The 21880-nt window shown below is 47.0% G+C and overlaps 1 protein-coding gene across 4 annotated transcripts; it reads left to right on the top strand.

The window, feature by feature from the left end:
* The first annotated feature begins 8789 nt into the window (after positions 1-8789).
* LOC139232610 (zinc finger protein 623-like) lies at positions 8790-11772 on the top strand. 4 transcript variants are annotated; one of them, XM_070863046.1, is made up of 3 exons: positions 8790-8835; positions 9879-9945; positions 10307-11772. In XM_070863046.1, exon 3 carries the CDS (start codon positions 10781-10783, stop codon positions 11660-11662), a length of 882 nt encoding a protein of 293 aa, XP_070719147.1. In that variant the 5' UTR covers positions 8790-8835; positions 9879-9945; positions 10307-10780; the 3' UTR covers positions 11663-11772. The 4 variants fall into 4 exon arrangements, with proteins under 4 accessions (XP_070719147.1, XP_070719149.1, XP_070719148.1 ...); XM_070863048.1 differs by lacking the exon at positions 9879-9945 and having other exon boundaries at positions 8794-8835; XM_070863047.1 differs by lacking the exons at positions 8790-8835; positions 9879-9945 and adding an exon at positions 9079-9209.
* Positions 11773-21880: the final 10108 nt, after the last annotated feature.

Genomic DNA, 21880 nt, shown 5'->3' on the forward strand with positions numbered 1-21880 from the left:
AATCCTATTTTTCAGCTCTTGGTCCGTAGCTCTGTAGGTTATGACACTTCAAGTACATATCCAAGTACTTTTGTAAATGCAATGAGGGTTTCTGTCTCTACTACTCTTTCAGGCAGTAAATTTAAGACTCTGGAGGTATTGCGTTTTCTTTGGAATAGAGGAGGCTGAGGGTAGTCTTAATTGATGTGTATAAAATTATGAGGGTCTCAGATGGGTGTGGCTCTCGGCAATGAGACTCGAGGTGCTTAGCGCTCTCCCGGATGCACTTCCTCCACTTAGGGCTGTCTTTGTCCAGGGACTCCCAGGTGTCGGTGGGGATGTTGCACTTTATCAGGAAGGCTTTGAAGGTGTCCTTGTAATGTTGCCTATGCCCACCTTTGGCGTGTTTGCCATGAAGCGGTTCCGAGTAGAGCGCTTGCTTTCGGAGTCTTGTGTCTGGCATGTGAACAATGTGGCCTGTCCAGCAGAGCTGATTAAGTTTGGTCAGTGCTTCAATGCTGGGGATGTTGGCCTGGTCAAGAACGCTAATGTTGGTGAGTCAGTCCTCCCAAGGGATTTGCAGGATCTTACGGAGACATCATTGGTGGTATTTCTCCAGCGACTTGAGGTGTCTATTGTTCGTGGTCCATGTCTCTGAGCCATACAGGAGGGCGGGTATTACTACAGCCCTGTAGATCATGAGGTTGATGGCAGATTTGAGGGTCTGGTCTTCAAACACTCTTTTCCTCAGGCGGCCGAAGGCTGTACTGGAGGCGGTGTTGAATCTCATCGTCAATGTCTGCTCTTGTTGATAAGAGGCTCCCGAGGTATGGGAAATGGTCCACTTTGTCCAGGGTTGCACCGTGGATCTAGATGACTGGGGGGCAGTGCTGTGCGGCGGGGACAGGCTGGTGAAGGACCTTTGTCTTACGGATGTTTCGCGTAAGGCCTATGCTTTCATATGCCTCAGTGAATAATTTGACTATAACTTGGAATTCAGCCTCTGGATGTGCGCAGACGCAGGCATCGTTCACGTTCTGTAGCTCGACGACAGAGGTCGGGGTGGACTTGGATCTGGCCTGGAGACAGCCCAGGTTGAACAGATTCCCACTGGTTCTGTAGTTTAGTTCCACTCCAGCGGGGAGCTTGTTGAGTGTGAGGTGGAGCGTAGCAGCGAGGAAGATTGAGAAGAGGGTTGGGACAATGACGCAGCCCTGTTTGACCCCGGACTGGACGTGGATTGGGTGTGTAATGGATCTGTTGGTAAGGATCACCCACCACCCCTGTGCTCACTGACCTTGGCTCCCGGTTAAGCAATGCCTCGATTTCAGAATTCTCCTTATTTACAAATCCCTCCACGGCCTCGCCCCTCCCTATCTCTGTGATCTCCTTCAGTCTCACAACCCCCACACTCCCCCTGAGATAGCCTCTAACTCTGGCCTTGACCATCCCGGATTATAATCGCTCCACCAGCGGTGGCCGTGCCTTGAGCTGCCTGGGCCCCAAGCTCAGGAACTCCCTCCCTAAACCTCTCCCTCTCTTTCTCCTTCAAGACGCTCCTTAAAAGCCGCCTCTTTGAGCGACCTTTTTCTCCCCTGCCTTCATTGATTGTTGTGTCTCGGGGCCCAATATAGTTGTCCTGGAACATTCTCACACCGCGCGCAGGGAAGCGCCTTCCGGCCTTTTGTGACGTGTATAAATACAAGTTGTTGTTGTTGCGGCTCAGCCAATCAGCGGCACAGATCCCGCCCCTCGGGCTCCCCGATTGGTTGGAGGACCCGCCGCCGGATCGCTCCTCCAGCTCCGCCCCACTCGCTCCCCATTGGTCGGAAGCACCCATCAATCAGGCCGTGGGCCCCGGTCACGTGTCCCTCGAGCGTGTCTTTCTGCCACTAACCACCGATTTCCAACCCGAAAAGGACCCATTTATCCCGACTCTCTACTTTCTGTCAGCCAGCCAATTCTCGATCCATGCTAATACATTTCCTCTGACTCCACGTACCTTTATCTTCTGCAGTAACCTTTTGTGTGGCACCTTATTGAATGCCTTTTGGAAATCTAAATACACCACATCCATCGGTACACCTCTATCCACCATGCTCGTTATATCCTCAAAGAATTCCAGTTAATTAGTTAAACATGATTTCCCTTTCATTAATCCATGTTGCGTCTGCTTGATTGCACTATTCCTATCTAGATGTCCCGCTATTTCTTCCTTAGTGATAGCTTCAAGCATTTTCCCCACTACAGATGTTAAACTAACCGGCCTATAGTTACCTGCCTTTTGTCTGCCCCCTTTTTTAAACAGAGGTGTTACATTAGCTGCTTTCCAATCTGATGGTACCTCCCCAGAGTCCAGAGAATTTTGGTATATTATAACGAATACATCTGCAATAACTTCCGCCATCTCTTTTAATACCCTGAGATGCATTTCATCCGGACCAGGGGACTTGTCGACTTTATGTCCCATTAGCCTATCCAGCACTATCCCCCTAGTGATAGTGATTATCTCAAGGTCCTCCCTTCCCACATTCCCGTGACCAGCAATTTTTGGCATGGTTTTTGTGTCTTCCACTGTGAAGACCGAAGCAAAATAATTGTTTAAGGTCTCAGCCATTTCCACATTTCCCATTAGTAAATCCCCCTTCTCATCTTCTAAGGGACCAAAATTTACTTTAGTCACTCTTTTCCGTTTTATATATCGGTAAAAGCTTTTACTATCTGTTTTTATGTTTTGCGCAAGTTTACTTTCGTAATCGATCTTTCCTTTCTTTATTGCTTTCTTAGTCATTCTTTGCTGTCGTTTAAAATTTTCCCAATCTTCTAGTTTCCCACTAACCTTGGCCACCTTATACGCATTGGTTTTTAATTTGATACTCTCCTTTATTTCCTTGGTTATCCATGGCTGGTTATCCCTTCTCTTATCGCCCTTCTTTTTCACTGGAATATATTTTTGTTGAGCACTATGAAAGAGCTCCTTAAAAGTCCTCCACTGTTCCTCAATTGTGCCACCGTTTAGTCTGTGTTCCCAGTCTACTTTAGCCAACTCTGCCCTCATCCCACTGTAGTCCCCTTTGTTTCAGCATAGTATGCTCGTTTGAGGCACTACTTCCTCAGCCTCAATCTGTATTACAAATTCAACCATACTATGATCACTCATTCCGAGAGGATCTTTTACTTGGAGATCGTTTATTATTCCTGTCTCATTTGACAGGACCAGATCAAAGATAGTTTGCTCCCTTGTAGGTTCTGTAACATACTGTTCTAAGAAACAATCCCGTATGCATTCTATGAATTCCTCCTCAAGGCTACCCCGTGCGATCTGATTTGACCAATCGATATGTAGGTTAAAATCCCCCATGATTACTGCCATTCCTTTTTCACATGCCTCCATTATTCCCTTGATTATTGTCCGCCCCATCATGAAGTTATTATCTGGGGGCCTATAAACTACGGCCACCAGTGACTTTTTCCCCTTACTATCTCTAATCTCCACCCACAATGATTCAACATTTTGTTCATTAGAGTCAATATCGTCTCTCACAACTGCCCTGATATCATCCTTTATTAACAGAGCTACCCCACCTCCTTTCCCTTCTTGTCTATCTTTCCGAATAGTCAGGTACCCCTGTATGTTTAATTCCCAGTCTTGGCCACCCTGAAACCACGTTTCTGTAATGCCCACCAAATCATACCCATTTGTAATGATTTGTGCCATCAACTCATTTACTTTATTTCGAATGCTGCGTGCGTTTAGGTAGAGTGTTTTAATACTAGTTTTTAAAACCATGATTTTTAGTTTTGATCCCTCCTGCAGCCCCTTTATATTCATACATATTGTCCCTTCCTATCACCTTGTGGTTTCCACTTACCCCAGTGCTACTCTGCTCTGTTGCCTCCTGCCTTTTGCATTCTTTCTTGGGGTCCTGTTCATCTGAGCTCGAACCCACTCTAACTAGCTCAGAGCCCTCTCCTGGGTTCCGAATACTCCTCGCATTGAGGCACCGAGCTTTCATGCTTGCCTTTTTAATTACACTTTGACCCTTTAGAATTTTGCTGTACTGTGGCTCTTTTTGTTTTTTGCCTTGGGTTTCTCTGCCCTCCATTTTTACTCATCTCCTCTGTCTTTTGCTTCTGTCTCCATTTTGTTTCCCTCTATCTCCCTGCATTGGTTCCCATACCCCTGCTATATTAGTTTAACTCCTCCCTAACAGCACTAGCAAACACTCCCCCTAGGACATTGGTTCCGGTCCTGCCCAGGTGCAAACCATCCGGTTTGTACTGGTCCCACCTCCCCCAGAACCGGTTCCAATGCCCCAGGAATTTGAATCTCTCCCTGCTGCATCACTGCTCAAGCCACGTATTCATCTGTGCTATCCTGCGATTCCTACTCTGACTAGCACGTGGCACTGGTAGCAATCCCGAGATTACTACTTTTGAGGTCCTACGTTTTAATTTAGCTCCTAGCTCCTTAAATTCGTCTCGTAGGACCTCAGCCCTTTTTTTACCTATATCGTTGGTACCAATGTGCACCACGACAACTGGCTGTTCACCCTCCCTTTTCAGAATGTCCTGCACCCGCTCCGAGACATCCTTGACCCTTCCACCAGGGAGGCAACATATCATCCTGGAGTCTCGGTTTGCTGCCGCAGAAACGCCTATCTATTCCCCTTACAATTGAATCCCCTATCACTATCGCTCTCCCACTCTTTTTCCTGCCCTCCTGTGCAGCAGAGCCAGCCACGGTGCCATGAATTAGGCTGCTCCTGCCCTCCCCTGATGATTCATCCCCCTCAACAGTACTCAAAGCGGTGTATCTGTTTTGCAGGGGGATGACCGCAGGGGACCCCGGCACTATCTTCCTTGCACTACTCTTCCTGCTGGTCTTCCATTCCCTATCTGGCTTCCATTCCCTTCACCTGCGGTAAGACCAACTCGCTACACGTGCTACTCACGTCATTCTCAGCATCATGGATGCTCCAGAGTGAATCCACCCTCAGCTCCAATTCCGCAATGCGGACCGTCAGGAGCTGGAGGCGGATACACTTCCCGCACACGTAGTTGTCAGGGACACCGGAAGTGTCCCCGAGTTCCCACATGTTACAGGAGGAGCATATCACGTGACCGAGTTCTCCTGCCATGGCTTAACCCTTAGATACACTTAAATTGGCAACAACAATGCTAAAGTTTACTCACTGTTACAGAAGAGAAAAAAGAAAAACTACTCACCAATCAGCAGCCAATCACTTACCCTCTTGGCTGTGACGTCACCTTTCTATTTCTTTCTACTTCTTTTTTGCCTTCCTCCTGTAGCTGCACAAGCTCCGCCTCTCGCCGACACTGCTCGACTCCTTGTCTCACGGCCTTTTGTAGGTCTCCACACACCCCGGACTGTCGCCTCTCGCCGACACTGCTCGACTCCTTGTCTCACGGCCTTTTGTAGGTCTCCACACACCCCGGACTGTCACCTCTCGCCGACACTGCTCGACTCCTTGTCTCACGGCCTTTTGTAGGTCTCCACACACCCCGGACTATCGCCTCTCACAGACACTGCTCGACTCCTTGTCTCGCGGCCTTTTGTAGGTCTCCACGCACCCCGGACTATCGCCTCTCGCCGACACTGCCCGAGTCCTTGTCTCACGGCCTTTTGTAGGCCTCCACGCACCCCGGACTGTCGCCTCTCACCGACACTGCCCGAGTCCTTGTCTCACGGCCTTTTGTAGGCCTCCACGCACATATGTTGCAACTGGTTTAATGCTAAAAAGCGGGTAAACCAGATTATAAAAGGGAACAAATCATCTACAATGAAATGGCTGGAAGTAATGTATGGATCTTTGTTTGTGGAACAAGCCCAAGGAAACCTGCAGCATATTGCAGAGGGAAAGCTCTCTTTCTGGGTAACTGATGGAGACCTAGGGCAATCCCACTTATCAACTTACTAAGACTCTGTGCCAAGTCAGAAGGTTGGTACAGGTGTACCCGGTGGCACATTCAATTCCTTCGTCCAAATCATTAATATATATTGTAAATAGCTGGGGTCCCAGCACTGAGCCCTGCGGCACTCCACTAGTCACTGCCTGCCATTCTGAAAAGGACCCGTTTAGTTCTACTCTTTGCTCCTTGTCTGCCAACTAGTTCTCTATCCACGTCAATACATTACCCCCAATACCATTGTGCTTTGATTTTGCACAGTAATCTCATGTGGGACCTTGTCAAAAGCCTTTTGAAAATCCAAATACAGCACATTCAATGGTTCTCCCTTGTCCATTCGACTAGTTACATCCTCAAAAAATTCGAGAAGATTTGTCAAGCATGATTTCCCTTTCATAAATCCATACTGACTTGTCACTGCTTTACAAATGCGCTGCTATTTCATCTTGAATTGATTCCAACATTTTCCCCACTACCGATGTCAGGCTAACTGGTATATAATTCCCTGTTTTCTCTCTCCCTCCTTTTTTAAAAGTTGGGGTTACATTAGCTACCCTCCAATCCATAAGAACTGATCCAGAGTCTATAGAATGTTGGAAAGTGACCACCAATGCATCCACTATTTCTAGGGCCACTTCCTTAAGTACTCTGGGATGCAGACTATCAGGCCCGTGGGGTTTATCTGCTTTTAATCCCATCAATTTCCCCAACACAATTTCCTGACTATTAAGGATTTCCTTCAGTTCCTCCTTCTCGCTAGACCCTCGGTCCCCTAGTATTTCTGGAAGACAGAACCAAAGTATTTGTTCAATTGGTTTGCAAGTTCTTTGTTCCCCATTATAAATTCACCTGATTCTGACTGCAAAGGACCTACATTTATCTTCACTAATCTTTTTCTCTTCACATATCTGTAGAAGCTTTTGCAGTCAGTTTTTATGTTCCCTGCAAACTTACTCTATTTTCCCCCTCCTAATTAAACGCTTTGTCCTCCTCCGCTGAATTCTAAATTTCCCCCATTCCTCAGGTTTGCTGCTTTTTCTGGCCAATTTATATGCCTTTTCCTTGGATTTAACACGATCCCTAATTTACCTTGTTAGCCACGGTTGAGCCACCTTCCCTGTTTTATTTTTACTCCAGACAGGGATGTACAATTGTTGAAGTTCATCCATGCGATCTTTAAATGCCTGCCATTGCCTATCCACCGTCAACCCATTAAGTATCTTTCGCCAGTCTATCCTAGCCAATTCACGTCTCATACCATCTAAGTTACCTTTCTTTAAGTTCAGGACTCTAGTCTCTGAATTAACTGTGTCACTCTCCATCTTAATGGAGAATTCTACCATATTATGGTCACTCTTCCCCAAGGGGCCTCGCAGAACAAGTTTGCTAATTAATCCTCTCTCATTACACAAGACCCAGTCTCAGATGGCCAGCCCTCTAATGGTTCCTCGACATATTGGTCGAGAAAACCATCCCTAATACACTCCAGGAAATTCTCCTCCACCGTATTGCTACCAGTTTGGATAGCCCAATCTATATGTAGATTAAAGTCACCCATGATAACTGCTGTACCTTTATTGCACACATCCCTAATTTCCTGTTTGATGCCATCTTCAACCTCATGACCACTGTTTGGTGGTCAGTACATAACTCCCACTCGTGTTTTCTGCCCTTTGGTGTTCTGCAGCTCCATCCAAATAGACTCCACATCATCCAAGCTAATGTCCTTCCTTACTATTGCGTTAATCTCCTCTTTAAACTCCTTTTCCTTTCTGTCTATCCTTCCTGAATATTGAATACCCCTGGATGTTGAGTTCCCAGCCTTGGTCACCCTGGAGCCATGTCTGCGTGATGCCAATTACATCATATCCGTTAACTGCTATCTGCACAGTTAAGTCATCCACCTTATTAGGAATGCTCCTCGCATTGAGGCACAGAGCCTTCAGGCTTGTTTTTTTAAACACACTTTGTCCTTTTAGAATTATGTTGTAATGTGGCCCTTTTTGATGTTTGCCTTTGATTTCTCTGCCCTCCACCTTTCCTTATCCCCTTTCTACCTTTTGCTTCTGCCCCCATTTTACTTCCATCTGTCTCCCTGCATAGGTTCCCATCCCCCTGCCATATTAGTTTAACTCCTCCCCAACAGCACAAGCAAACACTCCCCCTCGTACATTGGTTCCAGTCCTGCCCAGGTTCAGACCGTCCGGTTTGTACTGGTCCCACCTCCTCTGTGTCGGCCGGCGCGGACACAGGCTGAATGGCCTCCTTCTGTGCCGTAAATTTCTGTGATTCTAAATCTCTCCGCCTCAGTATCAAACTATTCTCTATAACGCTCCTGAGAAACGGCTTTGGCTATTTTACCAGGTTGAAGGCGCTATATAAATCCAGGTTGGTGTTGTGAGGTGATGACGCGCGTGTTGCCCAGGTTACTCCATCTCGCAGGCACTGGGACCCTGAAGCCCCGCCCACTAATTGTTCCTGCCCAAGTTGCCCGCGCTTGCGCCAGTGACCCCGCTGACCCGGGCCTGTCACCGCGGGGCAAACCCGGGTTCTGTGGGCTCTGATTCTGACCCTGAGGCCTACACCGGGTGTGTATGAATTCTCCCAGGCCCACCCGTGGGTCCACATCCTCCCCCGCGCCCACAATCTCCTACCACCTTCCCGAAGCATCCGGTCGACTGACAGCCGTCTTCTCCGCCCGCGCATGCTCAGTGCGGGAGACCCGGGCTCAGCCCCGCCCACCTCGGACTCCAATTTTTGGAGGACCAACCGCCCGCTCGGTCCTCCAGCCTCGCCCCCGCTGTTTCTATTGGTCCGGAGCTGCCGTCAATCTCCCGGGCAGTGTGAGCTGGGCATGCGCAGAGCGAGCACTGGAGACGCACGGACGCTGAGACGAGCTCAGGCTGGAGCCGGACTCTGTACCGGGTGAGAATCAGCGAGGCGCAGGCGAATCATCGATCGGCAAATGGGCGGGGAGGCTTCATAATGAACTGGTGTAGGCCGCAAGCCCCGAGTAATAACCCGAAACTCCAGCGTTTGCAGCGATGGGTTTTTCTCCTGGTAACTGGCCCAGATTCACCGCCATCTTTATACAGGAAGGCGGGAAGGTTCAGAGTGCAGTCCGCTCGCTTCATGGCGTGACAGCTCATGCGCAGTCATCATAGCACGGGAACCGAGTTTGCGGAGCATCGGTGTCTGTTCGCAACCGGGTCCAAGTGCCCGGGAGTGAATGTCAATTCCTCATTTATTTTATTCATTCTCCACCGTTGGATTTCTCACCATCTCTCCTGAAGACGTTGGTAAGTGCCCAGCTTACGGTTTAGATCTCACACAATTCTAACAGAAGAGCCCCAGAGCTGGCCCCCTTTTACCATCCCAGGGTTAGATTTCCCATGTACAGTCCCAGGGTTGGAATCCCCATGTACAGTCTCAGGTTTGGAATCCCCATATACAGTCCCAGGGTTGGATTCCCCATGTACAGTCCCAGGGTTGGATTCCCCATGTACAGTCTCAGGGTTGGAATCCCCATGTTCAGTCCCAGGGTTAGAATCCCCAAGTACAGTCCCAGGGTTGGATTCCCCATGTACAGTCCCAGGGTTGGATTGCCCATGTACAGTCCCAGGATTAGAATCCCCATGTTCATTCCCAGGGTTAGAATCCCCACGTACAGTCAAAAGTTTTTAACCCGGCGCACGAAAGCAGAAATTCAGCTTTGGTGTTACAATTTCATTGGTTACAGGCTGGAGTGAGGAATAATTCACTTACAGGCCCTTTTAAATTTGTGTGGTTGTGTATTCAAATTCCCAGTAATTGTAATCCTGGATTTAAAGGAGAGGCGAGCTGTGTTTAAATCAAATAGTCTGTTTGGAGATTCTCTGAGAGAAAGATCTGGTCAGCTTGAAACTCTGAGAGTGTAAGAATCGGTTAGAAATTTACAATTAATTTTTAACCAATATTTATTCCCACAGGGAGGGGGAATTCTGTAATAAGGAAGGAACCGGACAAGATTTGAAACATTTTAACACAGGATTCACGGTACTCTTGCATTTGGGATCTTTATTTTGTCCACTCGAGGATTTAGATAACAGACTTTCTTCTGTGAATATAGATCTGTATTATTGGGCCATGATCTGTTTACATGTTTGTCTTCTGTTAAATAAACTTGTTGAGTGAATTTAAATTTAAAACCAGGTTTGCAGGTGTGATGCTCTATTAACATCAATGGTGAGAAAGATGGTGTGAGCACATGCTAAGTCCCTAACTGAAAATGATTAACAGACTGGTTTTGGGTTGAATCATCCCCAGCATTTGAAGGAAAATTGTATAGAAACTAGACTTGTCTGTTCTGAATTTCTATCATGAACTTAATGATGACTTTTGTAAACTCCTTTTACAGGATATTAGAAGGGGAGGATTTACAGACGAGAAACTCAAACCAAACATCACATCAAGATCTGACAGAGTCATTCGATTCATCAGGACCTGAATATCATCAGCCTTTGAATGTGGAAGGAGAAATGTTTGTCTGTTCTGTCTGTGTGACTGGAAAAGCACCGAGCCACACACACCCTAGTGAGAGTGTTCCAATGCACTGACTGTAGAAAGACCTTTAGCCAGTTTCACAGCCTGAAAAATCATTGCACCATTCACAGCGGGGAGAAACTGTACATGTGTTCTCTGTGTGGACGAGGCTTCAACTGATCGTCCAACCTGGAGAGACACCAGGACACCCGCTCCATGGAGAAACCGTGGGGACTGTGGGAAGGGATTCAATTACCCGTCTGAGCTGGAAATTCATCGGCGCAGTCACACCAGGGAGAGGCCGTTCACCTGCTCGGTGTGTGGGAGGGATTTCACTCAGTAAGGTACCATGTTGACACATCAGCAAGTTCACACTGGGGAGAAGCCATTCAGGTGCTCTGTCTGTGGGAAGAGATTCACTCAGTCATCCAACCTGCTGGCACACAGCAAGCAAGTTCACATGAAGGAGAGACCGTTCACCTGCTCTGAGTGTGGGAAGGGATTCACTCGGTCATCCGAGCTCCTGAGACACCAGCGAATTCACATTGAGGAGAGGCCGTTCACTTGCTCCATGTGTGGGAAGGGATTCGCTGTGTCATCCAACCTGCTGGCACACAACAAGCAAGTTCACACGAAGGAGAGGCCGTTCTCTTGCTCCATGTGTGGGAAGGGATTCGCTGTGTCATCCGACCTCTTGAGACACCAGCAAATTCACACTGGGGAGAGGCCGTTCACCTGTTCCGTCTGTGGGAAGGGATATGCTCGGTTAGCCGTTTTCCAGAAACACTGGCGACTTCACAATGGAGAGAGGCCGTTCAGCTGCTCTTTCTGTGGGAAGAAATTCACTCAGTTATCCAGCCTGCTGGCACACAACAAGCGAGTTCACACGAAGGAAAGATTGTTCACCTGCTCTGAGTGTGGGAAAGGATTCACTCGGTCATCTGATTTCCTGAGACACCAGCGAATTCACACTGGGGAGAGGCCGTTCCCTTGCTCCATGTGTGGGAAGAGATTCGCTGTGTCATCCAACCTACTGGCACACAACAAGCAAGTTCACACGAAAGAGAGACCGTTCCCTTGCTCCGTGTGTGGAAAGGGATTCGCTGTGTCATCCGACCTCTTGAGACACCAGCAAATTCACACCAGGGAGAGGCCATTCACCTGCTCTGTGTGTGGGAAGGGATTCACTCAGTCATCCGACTACCTGAAACACCAGCGAGTTCACAATTGACTGCATGAGTTGGCTTCCGGAACTGAACCATGTTCATTCTGGCAGTTGGGAGTTTGTTTCTGCCGATGTTAAAACCCCTGTAACTGGGCTATAGTTTGATATTCTGTAAATGTCAAATAAATCAGCTTTCTTTTAAACACCATGTGCCTAGTCCTTGATATCTCAATGATAAGACGAGCTGATTGAGGACTTATTATGAACTGGATGGAATCTATCTTAAAACGGAATTCCCTCAACTTTTTAAAAGATGGATGTACACGATATCCAAGTCTGCCATTCGGTTTCACCCGATGGGGAATATTCTGATAACCTGTTACTGTCACGTGGCAAAGCAGCATTGTTACTTTATCATCAGTTTAATCAAACTCAATGGGCAATCCGATCTCCAAAGAGAAACGTCTCCTTAAAGCTGATGGTGTCGGTAGTTCTGCAGCTTGTTCTTTATTTGTTCATTCTCGGGATGTGGGCGAACCAGCCTGCATTTATTGCCCATCCTTAATTGCCCCTTTAGAAGGTGGTGGTGAGCCGCTGCCTTCTTCAACTGTGCTGCAATCGATGTGGTGAAGGTGCTCCCACAGTGCTGAGGTCAGGATGCTGCGTGACTTGGAGGGGAACTTGGAGGTGCCAGTATTCCCATGCACCTGCTGTCCTTGTCCTTCTACCTGGAGGAGGTTGTGGGTTTGGAAAGTGCTGTCAAAAAAGCCTTGGTGACTTGCTGCTGTAGATGGTGCACACTACAGACACAGTGGTCCTCATGTTTTTATCCAAGACACACCTCAGCCCAGTCATTTCTTCCCAATGTTGATGCAGTGGTTCAAGAGGTGCCGGGTGTCAGGAGCAGTATCGAGGGATGGGTGGGACAGTGCACTGTGAGGAGAACACAAAGCATCTGCAAAGAGATATGGACAGGTTAAGAGAGTGAGCAATAAGGTGGCAGATGAAGCATAATGTGGGGAACTATGAGGTTATTCACTTTATTAGGAAGGACAGAAAAATTGATTTTTTAAATTGTGCGAAAATATTAAATGTTGGGTGTTCAGAGAGGCTTGGGTGTTCTCGTACAGGAAACACTCAAAGTTAGCATGCAAGTACAGCAAGCAATTATGAAGGTGAATGGCATGTTGGCTTTTATTGCAAGGGGGTTGGAGTACAAGAGTAAGGAAGTCTTTCTACAATTGTACAGGGTTTTGGTGAGACCACAGCGTCGAGTGTAATATAAACAGAGACAGGGTCCAGTGTAATATAAAGAGAGACAGGGTCTAGTGTAATATAAACAGAGACAGGGTCTAGTGTAATATAAACAGTGACAGGGTCTAGTGTAATATAAACAGAGACAGAGTCCAGTGTAATATAAACATGGACAGCGTCCAGTGTAATATAAACAGAGACAGGGCCTAGTGTAATATAAACAGGGACAGGGCCTAGTGTAATATTAGCAGAGATGTGATGTAGTTATACAATCACATAATGTTACAGCACAGAACGTGTACATTTACCCCACTGGTGTCTGTGCCGGCACTCATTTGAAAGATATAACCAATTAGTCCCACTCCCCCTGCTCTTTCCCAATATCCCAATCAGTCCCACTCCCCCTGCTCTTTCCCAATATCCCAATCAGTCCCACTCCCCCTGCTCTTTCCCAGTCAGTCCCACTCCCCCTGCTCTTTCCCAATATCCGAATCAGTCCCATCCCCGCTGCTCTTTCCCAATATATCTGCAATTTTTCAATTCAAGTATTGACCCAATTTCCTGCTGAAACTTATCACTGAATCTGCTCCCAACACCCTTTCAGGCAGTGTATTCCAGATCACAACAGCTCATTGCGTATTTATTTCCTCATTTCCCCTCGGATTCTTGTGCTAGTTAAATCTGTGTCCTCTGGTTACAAACCCTTCAGCCTCTGGAAACAATTTAAGAACATAAGAGCATAAGAATTGGAAGCAGGAGTAGGCCATACAGCACTTCGAGCCTGCTCCGTCACTCGATATCATGGCTGATCATCGATCTCAACTCCACTTTCATGTCTGTTCCCCATAATCCCGTGATTCCCCTTGAGTCCATAAATCTATCGATCTTAGCCTTGAATATACTCAATGACTCAGCATCCACAGTCCTTTCAGGCAGAGAATTCCAAAGATTCACAACCGTCTGAGTGAGGACATTCCTCCTCAACTCAGTCTGAAATGGCCTTCCCCTTATCCTGAGACTATGCCCCCTATTTCTAGACTCTCCAGCCGGGGAAGCAACCTCTCAGCATCGACCCTGTCAATACCCCTCAGAATCTTGTACTTTTCAATGAGATCCCCTCTCATTTTTCTAAACTGCAGAGAGTATAATCTACTCAATCTCTCCTCAGACACAACCCTCTCATCCCAGGGATCAATCTAGTGAACCATCGTTGGACCGCCTCTGTGGTCTCAACAAAACCCTGTACAATTGTAGAAAGACTTCCTTACTCTTGTACTCCAACCACCTTGCAATAAAAGTGGGGAAAATGCTTGAAACTATCATTAAGGAAGAAATAGCGGGACATCTAGATAGGAATAGTGCAATCAAGCAGACGCAGCATGGATTCATGAAAGGGAAATCATGTTTAACTAACTTACTGGAATTCTTTGAGGATATAACGAGCATGGTGGATAGAGGTGTACCGATGGATGTGGTGTATTTAGATTTCCAAAAGGCATTCGATAAGGTGCCACACAAAAGGTTACTGCAGAAGATAAAGGTACGCGGAGTCAGAGGAAATGTATTAGCATGGATAGAGAATTGGCTGGCGAACAGAAAGCACAGAGTCGGGATAAATGGGTCCTTTTCCGGTTGGAAATCAGTGGTTAGTGGTGTGCCACAGGGATCAGTGCTGGGACCACAACTGTTTACAATATACATAGATGACCTAGAAGAGGGGACAGAGTGTAGTGCAACAAAATTTGCAGATGACACTAAGATTAGTGGGAAAGCGGGTTGTGTAGAGGACTCAGAGAGGCTGCAAGGAGAATTGGATAGGTTAAGCGAATGGGCTAAGGTTTGGCAGATGGAATACAATGTCGGAAAGTGTGAGGTCATCCACCTTGGGAAAAAAACAGTAAAAGGGAATATTATTTGAATGGGGAGAAATTACAACATGCTGCGGTGCAAAGGGACCTGGGGATCCTTGTGCATTAATCCCAAAAGGATAGTTTGCAGGTGCAGCAGGTAATCAGGAAGGCGAATGGAATGTTGGCCTTCATTGCGAGAGGGATGGAGTACAAAAGCAGGGAGGTCTTGCTGCAACTGTACAGGGTATTGGTAAGGCCGCATCTGGAGTACTGCGTGCAGTTTTGGTCACCTTACTTAAGGAAGGATATACTAGCCTTGGAGGGGGTACAGAGACGATTCACTAGGCTGATTCCAGAAATGAGGGGGTTACCTTATGATGATAGATTGAGTAGACTGGGTCTTTACTCGTTGGAGTTCAGAAGGATGAGGGGTGATCTTATAGAAACATTTAAAATCATGAAATGGATAGACAAGATAGAGGCAGAGAGGTTGTTTCCACTGGTAGGGGAGACTAGAACTTGGGGGCACAGCCTCAAAATATGGGGGAGCCAATTTAAAACCGAGTTGAGAAAGAATTTTTTCTCCCAGAGGGTTGTGAATCTCTGGAATTCTCTGCCCAAGGAAGCAGTTGAGGCTAGCTCATTGAATGTATTCAAATCACAGATAGATAGATTTTTAACCAATAAGGGAATTAAGGGTTACGGGGAGAGGGCGGGTAAGTGGAGCTGAGTCCACGACCAGATCAGCCATGATCTTATTGAATGGCGGAGCAGGCTCGAGGGGCTAGATGGCCTACTCCTGTTCCTAATTCTTATGTTCTTATGACCCTGTCTCTGTTTATATTACACTAGACCCTGTCTCTGTTTATATTACACCAGACCCTGTCTCTGTTTATATTACACTGGACCCTGTCTCTGTTTATATTACACTAGGTCCTGTCTCTGTTTATATTACACTGGACCTTGTCTCTGTTTATATTACACTAGACCATGATTCTGTTTGTATTACACTAGACCCTGTCTCTGTTTATATTGCACTAAGTCCTGTCTCTGTTTATATTACACTAGACCCTGTCCCTGTTTATATTACACTCGACCCTGTCTCTGTTTATATTACACCAGACCCTGTCTCTGTTTATATTACACTAGACCCTGTCTTTGTTTATGTTGCACTAGACCATGTCTCTGTTTATATTACACAAGACCCTGTCTCTGTTTATATTACACAAGACCCTGCCCTGTTTATTTTACACTGGACCCTATCCCTGTTTATATTACACTAGACCCTGTCTGTGTTTATATTACACTAGACCCTGTCTCTGTTTATATTACACTAGACCCTGTCTCTGTTTATATTACACAAGACCCTGTCTCTGTTTATATTACACAAGACCCTGTCCCTGTTTATTTTACACTGGACCCTGTCCCTGTTTATATTACACTAGACCCTGTCCCTGTTTATATTGCTCTAGACCCTGTCTCTGTTTATATTACACTGGACCCAGTCTCTGTTTATATTACACTGGACCCTGTCTCTGTTTATATTACACGAGACCATGTCTCTGTTTATATTACACTGGACCCTGTCTCTTTTTATATGACACTAAACCCAGCCTTTGTTATTACTGCACTAGACGATGCCAACAAATATTGGAAGTGGTTGGGGAGGAAACAGAAACTATGCAAATTTCACTGGAGAGTTGCAAGTGTTTGATTCCTTTGCAAACAGAGGACATAATAAATCAGAGAATTACAGATTTATTAACCACAGCAGGTGTAGGTACAGTTTCATTTTTACCATCACTTGCATCAATGATCCACACCGGAGGTAAATATCAGGAGCTCCTGTGTGATGGTAATGTGATCACTGGACAATAAAGCTGAGACCGGTGGGTGGCTGCTCATTATCCTCGGTGTAATTTAATCCCCTTTCCCACTGAATACTGGAGACAGTTTCATTTTTACCTGGGGTAGCTCAAGGTCAGACACTGAACACACTGCACCCCACAGGGAGATCACACACTGCCCCCTCCCTGGGGCAGCTCAGGGTCAGACATTGAACATACTGCACCCCACAGGGACATCACACACTGACTAATATCTGATGAGTCTCTGAATTAAAGGGTAATATCACAGACAGCATTTCTTAAAGGGACATTACAGCCCCGAGAACAAAATCAGATATATATCCAAAATATTAAATTCTTGCCCAGTTATAGGGGTTATTAATATCAGCAGAAACAAACCCGAACTCTCAGAATGAACATGGTTCAGTCCTGGATCTGACCAAGAGCAGTATCCAACCCCTGAAGTCTCATGTGAACTTGCTGGTGTCTCAGCAGGTGGGATGACTGAGTGAATCCCTTCCCACACTTGGAGCAGGTGAACGGCCTCTCCCCAGTGTGACTGCACTTGTGTCTCCCCAGGTTGGGACGATCGACTGAAGCTTTGTCCACAGACAGAGCACGTGTATGGTGTCTCTCCGCTGTGAATGGTGCTTTTTGGTTCCACGTTCAGAGGCCGATAATATTCTGGTCCTGATGAATCGTGTGACTCCATCAGATCTGCAAATCCTCTGCTTTTAACACCATGTAAAATGAATTTCAAACAGGAAAAAGGGTGTGCGTAAGAAAACCCACAACCCATCTGGTTCATTAATGTCCTACAAGGAAGGGAACCCACCTCCCCTGACAGTCCCACATTGGAAATTGTTGGTCCTACTGGGCTCAGAAGTACTCGGGGTGAAAGCCAGCAGTTTCTTCTCCATCCCCACTGCAGCTCAAACTGATGCAACAAACAGACCTACACAGAAGGCCCGGGACCGACTATCGCAAGGTAAGACCTCACAGGGTTGGGGGTAATATATTAGCATATATTTAGAGGATTGGCTAACTAACAGAAAACAGAGAGTTGGGAAAAATGGGTCATTTTCAGATTGGCAAACTGTAACTAGTGGTTAACCACAGGGATCAGTGCTGGGGCCTCAACTATTTACAATCTATATTAATGACTTGGATGAAGGGACCGAGTGTAATGTAGCCAAATATGCTGATGATACAAAGATGGATGGGAAAGCAAGTTGTGTGGAGGATGAAAAGAATCTGTAAAGCAATATAGATAGGCTTAGTGAGCGAAAAATTTTGGCAGATGGAGTATAATGTGTGAAAATGTGAGATTATCCACTTTGGTAGGAAAAATAAAAAAGCAAATTATTATTTAAGTGGAGAGAGATTGCAAAATGCTGCACTACAGAGGGATCTGGGGGTTCTTGTACATAAAACACAAAAAGTTAGTATGCAGATACAGCAAGTAATTTGGAAGGCAAATGGAATGTTGACAATTATTGCAAGGGGGATAGAATATAAAAGCAGAGAAGTCCTGCTACAACTGTACGGGTATTGGTGAGGCTACACCTGGAGTACTGTGTACAGTTTTGGTCTCCTTATTTAAGGAGGGATATACTTACTTTGGAGGCAGTTGAGAGAAGGTTCACTTGGTTGATTGCTGAGATGAAGGAGTTGACTTATGCAGAAAGGTTGAGCAGGTTGGGCCTGTACACATTTGAGTTTAGAAGAATGAGAGGTGATCTTATTGAAACGTATAAGATTCTGAGGGCACTTGACAGGATAGAGAGGGAGACTGGGGCAGAGAGAGACCGGGGTGGTGGGGGAGACCGGGACGGGGGGAGGTGGGGGGGGAGGTCAGGTGGGGTGGGGAGGTGGGGTGAGAGACTGGGAGTGGGGAGACTGGGAGATGGGGGGCAAGGAGAGACCGGCGGGTGGGGGGATGTGAGGGGACGAGGGTGTCCGGGGGGACGGGCGGGACTGTGGGGTGGGGAGAGACCGGGGGTGGGGGGTGGAAGAGACCGGGGGGAGGGGAAAAGACTGGGCGGGGGGGGGGGGTGGGTGACGGGCTGGATTGGACCAGGAGGTGGGGACCAGGAGAGAGACTGGGGGTAGGGGGGGTTGGGGAGAGACCGGGGGAAGGGGGGTAAGAGAGACCAGGGGAAGGGGGGGGCGAGAGATCGGGGGAAGGGGGAGTGAGACCGGGAGAAGGGCAGGGAGGGGAGACCGGGGGAAGGGATAAATGGGTCATTTTCCAGGTGGCAAACAGTAACTAGTGGGGTACTGCATGGATTGATTCTGGGGCCTTAACTATTTACAATCTATATTGATGACTTGGATGAAGGGACCGAGTGTAATGCCGCCAAATTTGCTGATGATACGAGGATGGGTGGGAAAGCAAATTGTGCGGAGGACACAAAACATCTACATTGGGATATAGACAGGCTAAGTGAGTGGGCAAAAATTTTGCAGATGACATACAAAGTGGGAAAATGTGAGGTTATCCAATTTGGCAGAAAAAATACAAAAGCAAATTATAATTTAAGTGGAAAACAATTGCAAAGTGCTGCAGTACGGAGGGACCTGGAGGTCCTTGTGCATGAAACACAAAAAGTTAGTATGCATGTACAGCAAGTAATCCAGAAGGCAAATTGAATATTGGCTTTTATTGCAAGGGGGATAGAGTTTAAAAGCAGAGAAGTCCTGCTACAACTGTACAGGGTATTGGTGAGGCCACACCTGGAGTACTGCGTGCAGTTTGATCTCCGTATTTAAGGAAGGATATACTTGCATTGGAGGCTGTTCAGTGAAGGTTCACTAAGTTGATTCTGGAGATGAGGGAGTTGATTTATGAAGATAGGTTGAGTAGGTTGGGCCTACTATACACATTGGCATTCAGAAGAATGAGTGATGATTTATTGAAACTTATAAAATAATGAGGGGCTCGACAAGGTGGATGCAGAGAGGATATTTCCACTCGTTGGGGAAACTAAAACTCGGGGACATTGTCTCAGAATAAGGGGCCCTGAGATGAGGAGGAATTTCTTCTCTCAGAGGGTTGTAAATGTATGGAATTCTCTGCCACAGAGAGGTGTGGAGACTGGGTCATTGAATATATTTAAGGCAGAGATAGACATATTTTTAAGTGACAAGGGAATAAATGGTTACGGGGAATGGGCAGGTACATGGAGCTAAGTCCATGGTCAGTTCAGCCCTGATATTATTAAATGGTGGAGCAAGCTCGAGGGACCAGGTGGCCTACATCGGCTCCTATTTCTTATGTTCTAACGTTCTTATATTCTCAGCAATTTATTGGGAAGTTGAACCAGGAGTTGGGTCTCATTAACAAGATGAGCTCGGAGATGGCATTACTGGAAATAGTGGAACATTGGGTGTTGAGGTGAATATAGTCACTTTTTAATTAGAAGCAGAGAATAGGGGAGGTAAGGGTAAAACAATGAGTGTTTAATTAGAATCAAAGGACAGGGAAATTAAGGGGAACACTGGAGCTTTTTCATTAGAATATGAAAAACGAGGAAGAAAGGGGCATACTGTAACTTTTTAAATGAGAAATAGAGCAGAGGAAAATTTACGGGAACACAGTGACAGTTTCATTAGAATCAGAGGACAGGGAAGGTAAGGGGAGCAAAGTGAGTGTTTAAATAGAAATAGAGAGTGGGGCAGTAGGGGAACACAGTGGCTGTTTAATTTGAGCCAGAGGTCGGGGGCGATAAGGGGAACACAGTGACTGTTTAAATAGAAATAGAGAATGGGGAAAGTTACTGGAACACAGTAAATGTTTAAGTAGAAACTGTTATGTATTGATGTGTGTATCGTCCTGGTACCTTAAATGTATAATAAGCACAATGGTACACCACAGAGGGCGCTGTGGTGGGAGACCTGAAAGTACCTGCAAGAGGCAGTATAAAAGGCTGACCACCACACCTGAGAGTCACTCTGGAGCTGTTCAATAAAGGACGAAGGTTACAGCAGTTAGATTAACACCAGACCGTGTGGAGTCAGTGATTTGTGTGCTACATACATCACATTGGCGACAAGGAAGCGGACGAACTCCACACAACCATGGCTACTCTGGGCTCGCTAAAGGATTTTACTATTGGCAATGATTGGCAGGCCTTTACGGAAAGGCTCGGGCACTACTTTACAGCAAACGATCTGATGGAGCACACGAACGCACTGAGAGAGAAGCGTCAGGCGATATGCTCTCCAGTTGTGGCGATGAGATTTATTGTCTCGTCAGGGATTTGCTGGCACCCGGGAGCACCAGGGACAAGTAATATGAAGAGCTGACTGAACTCATTCGTGACCAGTTGAAACCAAAGGATAGCATCCTCACGGCCAGATAGAAATTTTACCATCACTGCAGACCCGAGGACCGGGATATCACCAAATATGCTGCGGACCTCAGGAGACTCTCGGCACCGTGTGATTTTGGCGCACACCTTGACGAGTCGTTGCGGGACGTTTTCGTTATGGGGATTGGTCATGAGGGCCTCCTTCACAAGCTGCTAGCCACGGAACCCACAGTCACCCTGACAAAGGCCATCATCATCAGCCGGGCATATATGACCTCGACTTGCAGCACCAAACAAATGATCCACACAGTCTCGAACCTAGCAGGTACTGTCCACAGGATAGCGCCCACCATAGACAAAACTGCAGAACGTGGCTCTGCCCGGGGCAGATAGCACGGACCTCGGGGTCCTGGAACTCAGAATCCACTGAGGGAGGCCAATCAAGCAGCACCATGCTGGCGCTGCAGAGGAAGCCATGGGGCTCACCGGTGCAGGTTTGCGAAGTATACGTGCAATACCTGCCACCTGAAAGGCCACCTTCAGCGTATGTGTAAAAGAAATCGGACTCACCATGTGGCTGAGGAGATGGGGGATGATCCACTGTTCAGTGAGGAGCAGGCAGAAGATGATGAGGTGTTGGGACTCTATACGTGCATCGACAATTTGCCCCCAGTGGTAATGGAAGTAAAAATCAACGGAATCCCTGTGAGTATGGAAGTGGACACGGGCTCGGGTCTGTCGTTGATGAGTCAGAGAACTTTTGATAAACTGTGGATTAACCCAGCTGCACGACCCAAGCTGGTCCCGGTCACGGTGAAGCTGAGTACGTACACCAGGGAACTGATACCTGTTCTTGGCAGAGCGATGGTGCAGGTATCCCACGGGAACGAGACGCACGGTTTACCTTTGTGGGTCGTTGCAGGCGATGGGCCGATGCTCCTCGGCCGGAGGTGGATGGGGACGGTCCGTGGGACCCGGGAAGACTTCATCGCCCCACAGGCTGCTGCTCCCCAGGGTGCT

This window comes from Pristiophorus japonicus, chromosome 20, assembly GCF_044704955.1.
Source record: "Pristiophorus japonicus isolate sPriJap1 chromosome 20, sPriJap1.hap1, whole genome shotgun sequence".
In the NCBI taxonomy this organism is placed as follows: Eukaryota; Metazoa; Chordata; class Chondrichthyes; family Pristiophoridae; genus Pristiophorus; species Pristiophorus japonicus.